Source organism: Miscanthus floridulus, chromosome 4, assembly GCF_019320115.1.
Source record: "Miscanthus floridulus cultivar M001 chromosome 4, ASM1932011v1, whole genome shotgun sequence".
NCBI classification, from domain to species: Eukaryota; Viridiplantae; Streptophyta; class Magnoliopsida; order Poales; family Poaceae; genus Miscanthus; species Miscanthus floridulus.
The window spans coordinates 118,261,826-118,270,539 of record NC_089583.1 but is presented as its reverse complement, the minus strand read 5'-3'; the positions used below and the strand labels follow the sequence as shown (position 1 = coordinate 118,270,539).

The window sequence follows — 8,714 nt, the reverse complement described above, 5'->3', positions numbered from 1 at the left end:
GGTTCCATTCCATCCTTGGATTTGTCGCTCGGTCGCCGGCCGGCCTGGTTCCTCTCTTGGTTCTTTCTTCCGCGTAGCCCAACAAGGAGAGAACAAAACAACCGCCCTTGCACTGGATCCATCACAATCACAAGAACGGCAGCAACAAGGCCGCCACAGAGACGCGATCCCCGCCGTCTCCCCGCTCGCCCGCCTTGTTCACTCGGTGCGCTCTCGCACTACACGTGCCATGCCGCATGCAGCGAGGAGGAGCCGCCGCTGTTAGCAAGCGACGATGGAGATGGCGAGCGCGCGGAGGAGGGCGAAGCTGCCGCAGGCGGCCGGCGGTGGCGGCGGAGACCAGCAGCTCGCGCTGTGGGCCGCCTGCGTGCTCCTCTCCTCCCTCTCGCTGCTCATCGCCGCCGCTTCCTCGGGCCTCGGCGGCGCCGCGAGGCTCACGCTCACGCTCACGGCCGGCCGGGACCGGGAGGCCGGTGCGCTCGTGACGATGGCAACCGGCGCCGCCGCCGTTCGCGGCGCGGCAGGCGACGGCACGAGATACTGCGATGAGGACGACGACCTGATCGGCAGCATGTCCGTGGACGGGGAGTGGGTGCTGCGCGACGCCGCCGAGTCCGAGCGGCACTACGGGCCCGGTCAGTGCCCGTTCGTCGACGAGGGGTTCCGGTGCAGGGAGAACGGCAGGCCGGACGGCCAGTACGCCGAGTGGGCATGGCGGCCGAAACGCTGCGCGCTGCCAAGGTTCCCAACTCCCAAGCTTGCATGCATATCTATCTATTGCACCTAGGAATGAAGCCGTGCGCACGCGGCTTCGTCCTCGTTCTCAGTTCTCACTACCTTGATCATGATCTTCATCATATGGACTATGGAGTACGTATATGTATATCAGATTCGACGCGGCGAGGCTGCTGGGGATCCTCCGGAACCGGCGGCTGGTGTTCGTGGGCGACTCCATCGGGCGGAACCAGTGGGAGTCCATGCTGTGCATGCTCGCCTCGGCCGTCGCCGACAAGGACGGCAAGCAGGGCGGCGCCGTATACGAGGAGAACGGGAGCCCCATCACCAAGCACAAGGGCTTCCTCTCCTTCAGGTTCCGCGACTACAACTGCACCGTGGAGCACTACCGGTCGCCGTACCTGGTCCGCCGCGGGCGCCCGCCGCGCAGCTCGCCGAAGCATGTCGTCACCACGCTCCAGCTGGGCGCCATGGATCCCAGGGCTCCCCAGTGGAAGGACGCGGATATCTTGGTGTTCAACACGGGCCACTGGTGGAACCAGGAGAGGCTACACCAATTGTAAGTCCGCACTGTCACGGCCTAAACTCTTTTCTCTCTCTCGCTCAAGAGAGAATGCCACGGTCTAATAAATTGCACACTGCAACGATAATCCACTCTCTGATGGAAGAAGAATACAGAATCTAGAGGATTAATTAAGAGAAGAAGTAAGTAAAAAGGTTTGGGAAGAACTTATATATTAAGGCCTCACTCGGATGTTGTCGGATGTCGGATTCACCTCAATTCATACGTGTTTGAGTGAAATTTTTTTAAGTTCCACTTCAACTCACCCCAACACATGTGAATTGATACGAATCCGAGTACATCCATCCAAACAATGCCTAACGTGGGGCAGATTAAGATGAAGAGGGGGTTAGGGTTTGAGTTATTACATCTCATGCTCATTTGTGTCTGTTGCTTTGGTACTCCTAAATAACTATAAGCTGATCCGTTTTATTTAATTAGATCAGATGGTTCAGATCATCTATTATTTTCGAAGAGATAATAGATGAAATATATTTTATTTAATTTGAAATAGTTCATATAAGGAAAGTTTTGTATAGAAAAAACATTTTTATTCTAATCGGTGCATGCTATATTATTTTGATGCATATGCATGCGTGATGATCTCTATTATTTTGCTAGTCATTAATATAATCCCTAAATTAGAGGATTCAGAAGCTGTTTAATTTGTTTCCTTTTTCTGGCGCACCAAGTGATCTATTTTCTTTTGCATATCATTAATATAATACCGAGAGATTGAAGTTGTTTGTTTCCATTTACTGGCGCACCAACCGAGGGAAGAGCCACAGTCTTTTATTTTTCTTCCGAGATTTGGGGATTTTGCAGTTTTTTTTTATTTTTCTACAAGGTTATTTTTTTACTTAATTAATTTATAATAAAAATCTAAAAATCAATAGTCCAGTTTGCTCCGAGTATTACCTCCTACTTATGAGATAATGTGAGCACCGTAGCATTGTCCATACCTATTACAATGGGTCAGGCTAGCGTCCGGCCATCCGGTCCTAGGCCCACGTCCGGACACAGCTCCCCATGCCTCGCGTCTGCTCCGTGCCGCATGCCCCGCTCGCTCGGATTCCGCACCGCTCGAACGACTCGCCCTACCCAGGCACCCACCCCCATGTGGGCCCACGTCGCCCGAACATCACCGGCATTGAGAAGAGGAGACACCAAGGCGAGAAAAGAGATGCAACACATGACCTACTTTTAAAACATCCAAATAAAAACATTGCAACATACGTTCGAAACAGTTAAAACACTTGCAACATACATCTGAAACACTTATAAAAATACCTGAAAACGCTTGAAAAAGCTATTACAAAATATATGCAACATCCGATGAAACACATTCAACATATGCAACACCCAGATAAACACAAATTGCAACACACGTTTAAAAAACAGATGAAACATTGGGAATAAAAGCTTGCAACATATGTGCACAACCATTGCAACATAAGCAACATCCCGATCTACTTTTGCAACATCTCCATATGAAACAATTGCAACATACCTATGAAACATCTGAAATAATTGAAACATGCGTTTTTCACCCTTCTTTCGGATGACGCAAAGTAGAGTGGGGAATGGCCGGTTCCGGCCAGCCTACGGCCGAGGATGGTGGCACGACATGACAACGGTCAGCTGCGCCTGCGCCTGGCCTGGTCTGGCCACTCTGGATCTTTGATGTCGTGAACTGAGGACGAGCATCGCAGCGGCGCCGACGTCAAAGCCGCCATGACCTTCTGGTGGGGAATGGCGGCGTGGCAGCACCTCGGCACCATGTCGACACGGTGGGGGACGGGGCATGGCGCTCAGCTGCGGGGCACGGGGCACGATGCATAGGGGCGGGGATGGGGCACCTCGCTGCGTGGGATGGGGCGCAGCGAGCTGGAGCGTGCGTGCGCAGCGGTAGACGCGGCGCGGGATGGGGGCGCTGCGTGACGTGCGGCGGTGAGGCGGAGAGGAGGCGCGGTGAAGCGGCGACGCGAAGGGAAGCGAGTGGGGATTGGGGATTTCTGTTTTTTTAAGAAGGTGGGGGATTTCTAAGGGAGCAGGCCCGTTGCCTGTTGGGCCCGCATCGCATTGGCCCGCGAAACAGGGTATTAGCGTATTACAATCAGATTGCGTACAACATTATTGACTTATTGTGGGAAGTGAAAAGAGGCTAATGGGAAAAGAAACACTGGGCTCTTTAATAGTAATTCTTAGGTATAGATATATCGTTAATTAACCAGGGGCTAATTCTTTTTTGAAGGTAGTAACAGTTGTTAATTTGTTTCTCCTGTATGTACTGACGACGTACGTACTGCACGTGTGGTGAAATATATGAAGAGGATGCTACTTCGAGGACGGCAAGACGGTTCGGCTGAACATGAGCGTGGAGGACGCCTACCAAAGGGCGCTGAATACGCTGCAGAAATGGGTCCAGAAGGAAGTAAACACCACAAAAACACTGGTCGCCCTCCGAACATACTCACCGGCACATGTAGGGTACGTATACATTACATTACATACGGTGATCGATCGAGCAGCTTGCATGGCTTGCTTGCTTCCTACTGCTGCTTAACTTGTAGCTGGTGGCTGGTGCCGGCCGTTGGTGGCGCATGCAGGGCTTCCAACGGCGGTGGAGGCGGGTGTGGCAGGGAGACGGTGCCGGAGCTGAACACGTCCAGGATCGCGCTGCACCGGTGGCCGGGCCTGCTGAACCCGAGCCCGGCTTTTATTGAAGCAGCGGCGAAGAAGAAGAAGAAGCGGCGGCGGCAGCAGGTGATGCATGTCCTGAACGTGACCCTGATGACGGCGCAGCGGCGAGACGGCCACCCGTCGGTGTACAACGTCGTCCGCCTCCCGTCGCCGGCGGGGGTGCAGGCGCAGCAGGAGCAGGTGATGAGGGCGGCGGACTGCAGCCACTGGTGCCTGCCCGGCGTGCCGGACGCGTGGAACGAGCTCCTCTACGCTTTGATTCTACGTAGTAGTATCTCAGGAGTAGCAGGAGGCTACATACACAGAGATTCAGAGAAGGCGTACATGGGTCATGCACGGCCGGTGTATCTCTCGAGGTGATTGTCATCCCATCGTGAAGAGGTATGTCGCGCGCGCGTGGACGTCGATGAGTGAACGAACAAATAATTAAAGGAGATAGACTTAATAAGAAATGTTTGATGATGTAACAAAGCGATCATCATAAAGAAAAATGGAGTTTCTAGTTGAGTTGATTCTTGATAACAACACTACTTTCATGCATATACTAGAACGCGGGTGCAGCTTTGCCGCGCCTTCCTTTTCGATTACGCCAGTGGCAATAAGAATATATGTGTAGTGATGAGAAACTCAGTAATTTTTTTTTCATTTTATGATTTTTATGTATTTTCGAGACCTTATCATCATGAAGGTATAATTTTATTTGCCCCTTAAAAGCATAGTGTCGGTGTTTTGGACCGGCGGATCCTTAACCAACTAGTGAAAGTGTACTGCGTGCCCCTAATCCCGGATGGTGATGCAAAGAGACACAAGATTTATACTGGTTCGGGCAATAAGTGCCCTACGTCCAGTCTGAGAGAGCGATCTTGTATTCCTTGCACCGAGGTGCCTGTAGTAGGGATTTAAAAGCTGGCGAGAGAGAGAGCTTGTCCTAGGTCTCTGCGTCGAGCGGCGTGGGTTGCTTGAGATGTTGATCTCAGATAGCAGGAGAGTGTGCGTATTACAGAGTGTTGAGCGTTGCAGGAGCGTGCGTGCCTGAGTATACGTGAGTCTGTCTGCGCGTGAGCGTGTGCCCCCTAGAAGCGGCCCTGGCCGCTCCCTTTTATAGTTGAAGGGGGGCACAGGGGCGATACATGTGTTCGCTGCGTGGCGTTTTGTGAGCGGAGGCGGTATGCCGAGCCCTGTAGCTCGTCACTGTGGCGGCATGGTCGACGGAGCGGTCTTGTCCTCGATGCACTGGAGCGACGCGCCGGTCACGCCTGATCCCGTGCGACGTGGGAGCTCTTGTGATGACTTGACGCAGGTCATGGCGCAGACTGTGGACGACGTGTCGGTCGCTGTATGTCGACAACGTAGAGAGCCGAGGCTCCGTCGGTGCAGAGGCTGAACCATTGTGGGGGGCTCGGCGGGCGCGAGTCCCGAGGCTACAGGGGTGCGGAGGCGGGTAGCCGAGGCTCGGAGGGAGCAGTTGGTCTTTTATGCTGATTCCGAGGCTACAGGGACCCGGACATGACTCCCCACGCCGCACTGTCCTTGGAGCAGGCGGGGTTAGGCAGCACAGTGCCGCATGAGTGTCAATCGTGGGCACAGTGCCAAGCACAGCGGCCAGTAACCCCTACTCCGTCCTGCCCCAGGCGGCATGGCGTTGATGCGACTCCCATCTTATTGGTCACTCCGCTGTGTCGAGCCGTCGTTCGGCTGATGTCGTGGGAGTGGTTGGTCGTGTTAGTTGGACGTGATGTCTCGATCGAGGCGGTGATGACGGGGTAGCTGCCGAGCCGGCCTCGAGTGAGGCGGAGAATCGGCACCTCGTCCGAGGCCTTACGAGCGGGCCTCGAGCGAGGCGGAGAATCGGCACCTCATCCAAGGCCTTACGGTAGGGCCTCGAGCGAGGCGGAGAATCGGCACCTCGTCTGAGGTCTTACGTGCGGGGCCTCGAGCAAGGCGGAGAATCGGCACCTCGTCCGAGGTCTTACGTGTGGGGCCTCGAGCGAGCCAGAGAATCGACACCTCGTCCGAGGCCTTACGTGCGGGGCCTCGAGCGAGGCGGAGAATATGTACCTCGTCCGAGGCCTTGCGTGCGGGGCCTCGAGCGAGGTGGGATACTGTTCGTGGTGGGCCGGGTGATCCAGCCGAGCCTCGAATAAGGTGGGGGTTTACCGATGATTGTCTCTTGGCTTCGATTTTTACAAGGCCTAAGCGATTTTTCGGTTCTTGCTTAGGAGACTCCTTTTTATGATACCCGACACATAGGTAAAAGTTTATATGAAAAAATCCTTACTAAAATATGTGATATTATGGATGCACTGCATAGTTCTACTCGTTAGGATTTCAGATCAACTTAATTTTCTAATTTACAATTTTTCTATGATTTACTATGCAATTTTAAAGTTTCAACTAATTTATTTTTTGAAAAAAAGAGATATAATCAAAGGTGGCCTGTATTTTGATTTGAGAAAAATCTGAGGAGGTTTTCGTAAAAATTGTTGAGAGTGTCTCTGGAGCGTGGGTTGATTTTCGATAAAGTGAAGGTCTTTTTTGCAAAAAAAACGGAGCCCATCTATTCTGGACTACGGGTTGATTTGGAAATAATTTGAGGTGTTTTTTGTAAAATATTCTAAGAGTGTCTCTGGAGCGCGGGTTGATTTCTGAAAAATAGAAGGGGTTTTTAGTAAAATGACCGCGGATCGCCCGATCTGGGCCATCTGCAGCGCCCGATCGAACGGCCGCGAAAATCCCGTGACGTGGCACGCTGGCTGACCGTGGTTTGGGTGCAGGTTTCATATATAAAAGATATGTTACTCATTCATACATAATTGTTCTCACATAATTATAACGCATGGGTAAAATTCTAGCGAGTAGCAATAAGCACTAAAATGCATGTCCGGTGATGATGTATTACTCTCAGTCTTAGCATAGCACAGGAGAAGCCTTCTCTGTTAGATAATCTATTGCTTTCTTGTATGAGGCAGTAAGGGAAGGCGATGCCGAAAAGGGTCCCTGTTGTGGTATTATAGCTGCTGTAGAGGCAGGTGTCGAACGGCTTCATCTACCGTACTGTAGTCATATGCAGGGATAGGTATAGAAGTCAGCCCTACTGTGTTATCTAGTCACTGTTGTAGCATGGGAAGCTATACTAGAACTAGATGGATAGAGTTGTATATATAGTTTGTCGCTGCAACTCAACAAAGAGAGTTCAGTTTTGCCATCTCTTATACAGGGCTCTAGCCAACACTGATGCTTGTACTGTGTGTGTATGCTATGTTCTCCCTCTTCTTCAACCTTTAGTCATAGTGTGTGTGGTCGAGCAACGCTTGTTCGTGGTCGGCTTAGCTAGTGAGTGCTCGGCAACACTAGCGGGTGCTCGGCAAGACTAGTGAGTGGTCAACTCACCTAAGTCGGTGATCCTGTGGGCTAACAAGTGGTATCAAAGCCGTACAAGCATCGTTGTCGGACTAACCGTTGGCGATGACGAACGGTTCAGAAATGGACGACAGCAGTGGCACTGTTGTGGCTGCCCAACCACGACCGGAGGTCGTTGTTCGCACGGTGTGGGAGGTCAACGGCACCAGTTGGTCGACGCTGACTCGCACCAACTATGGAGATTGGTCGATGACCTTGAAGGTCAAGCTCAGAGTCCGACGGCTCTGGAATGTTGTTGACAAGGGCACCGACAATAAGGAAGATGACATGTCAGCATTGAAGGCTATCCTCACTGCTGTATCAGCAGAGTACAGGAAGTCATTGGGGACAAAGAGTTCTACTAAGGAGACGTGGGAGGCTATTACGATGATGCACGTCGGTTTCGACCGCGCAAAGAAGGTGACGGGCCAGCTTCTGAAGTAGGAGTACGCCAACCTCAAGTTCAAGGATGGTGAAACGGTGAAGGATTTCTCCCTCTACCTGCAGACGTTCATCAATAAGCTGAAGAGCCATGGCATCACCATAGACGAAGAGGAGGCGGTCTCTAAGTACCTCCACTCTATGCTGGCAAAGTACATCCAGATCACTCTCTCCATACAGACGATGTTGGATTTGTTCACCCTCACCATTGAGGATGTGACAGGCCATCTACGGGTGGTAGACAAGCGCCTAGAGCAGGCGACAGCAACAAAGTACAGCAGCAAACAGCTGCTGATAGAAGAGGAGTGGGCTGCTCGAAGGAACTCCAGGTTAGCCTCCTCCAGCTGTGGTGGCGATGGCAAACACCGCAACAAGGCTTCTTCGGTGAAGAAGAAGCAGGTCGACCCCAACGCCTATCGACGATGTGGGAAGATAGGCCATTAGGCACGATGAAAGGTCCTTATTTGGTTTTGGTAATTGAGTGATAACCTAGGTGGACTAATTGTGTTTATGTGAGATACACAGGTGATTAGTCCACATGTACATGTGTGTGAGCAACATATGCCATGGAGGTGAAAATGGCTTGGAGATGTTGCAAAGCTCACACACATGTGATGATGAAGGAGCTGATTGCACATGAGACATGATATTGAGTCATGTGATCAAGGTGGAGAAGATCAAGACAAGACTTGGCTTGATGGACCGGTTGCAAGCGTGAAGGGCAAGTCGAAGGCTTTGGAGTGATGGACCGCGTGGCGGTGAAGCTTAAGCAAGACTTGGCGCCGATGGACGATGGCAACGGTGAAGAGCAAGTAGAGTCAAGATCGATGAACCAATATAATCATGTGATAATATGAAGTGGATCATATCATTG

At 51.8% G+C, this 8,714-nt stretch overlaps 2 protein-coding genes across 2 annotated transcripts; both read left to right on the top strand.

The window, feature by feature from the left end:
* The first annotated feature begins 274 nt into the window (after nucleotides 1-274).
* LOC136549193 (protein trichome birefringence-like 11) lies at nucleotides 275-4,360 on the top strand. Its single transcript, XM_066540460.1, has 4 exons — nucleotides 275-741; nucleotides 890-1,294; nucleotides 3,629-3,787; nucleotides 3,907-4,360. Exons 1-4 carry the CDS (start codon nucleotides 275-277, stop codon nucleotides 4,358-4,360), a joined length of 1,485 nt encoding a protein of 494 aa, XP_066396557.1.
* Nucleotides 4,361-7,465: 3,105 nt separating this feature from the next.
* On the top strand, nucleotides 7,466-8,284 carry LOC136549192 (uncharacterized). The gene is made up of 2 exons (XM_066540459.1): nucleotides 7,466-7,819; nucleotides 7,907-8,284. The coding sequence occupies exons 1-2, from the start codon at nucleotides 7,466-7,468 to the stop codon at nucleotides 8,282-8,284; spliced, it is 732 nt and encodes a 243-aa protein (XP_066396556.1).
* Nucleotides 8,285-8,714: the final 430 nt, after the last annotated feature.

Excerpts from the sequence above, each read along its gene's own strand:
- LOC136549193 (XM_066540460.1), top strand. The coding sequence starts at position 275 with ATGGAGATGGCGAGCGCGCGGAGGAGGGCGAAGCTGCCGCAGGCGGCC. Across the intron at positions 742-889 it reads AAACGCTGCGCGCTGCCAAG|ATTCGACGCGGCGAGGCTGC; the intron begins GTTCCCAACTCC and ends TATGTATATCAG. Across the intron at positions 1,295-3,628 it reads CAGGAGAGGCTACACCAATT|AGGATGCTACTTCGAGGACG; the intron begins GTAAGTCCGCAC and ends AAATATATGAAG.
- LOC136549192 (XM_066540459.1), top strand. The coding sequence starts at position 7,466 with ATGACGAACGGTTCAGAAATGGACGACAGCAGTGGCACTGTTGTGGCT. Across the intron at positions 7,820-7,906 it reads GTTTCGACCGCGCAAAGAAG|ACGTTCATCAATAAGCTGAA; the intron begins GTGACGGGCCAG and ends CTCTACCTGCAG.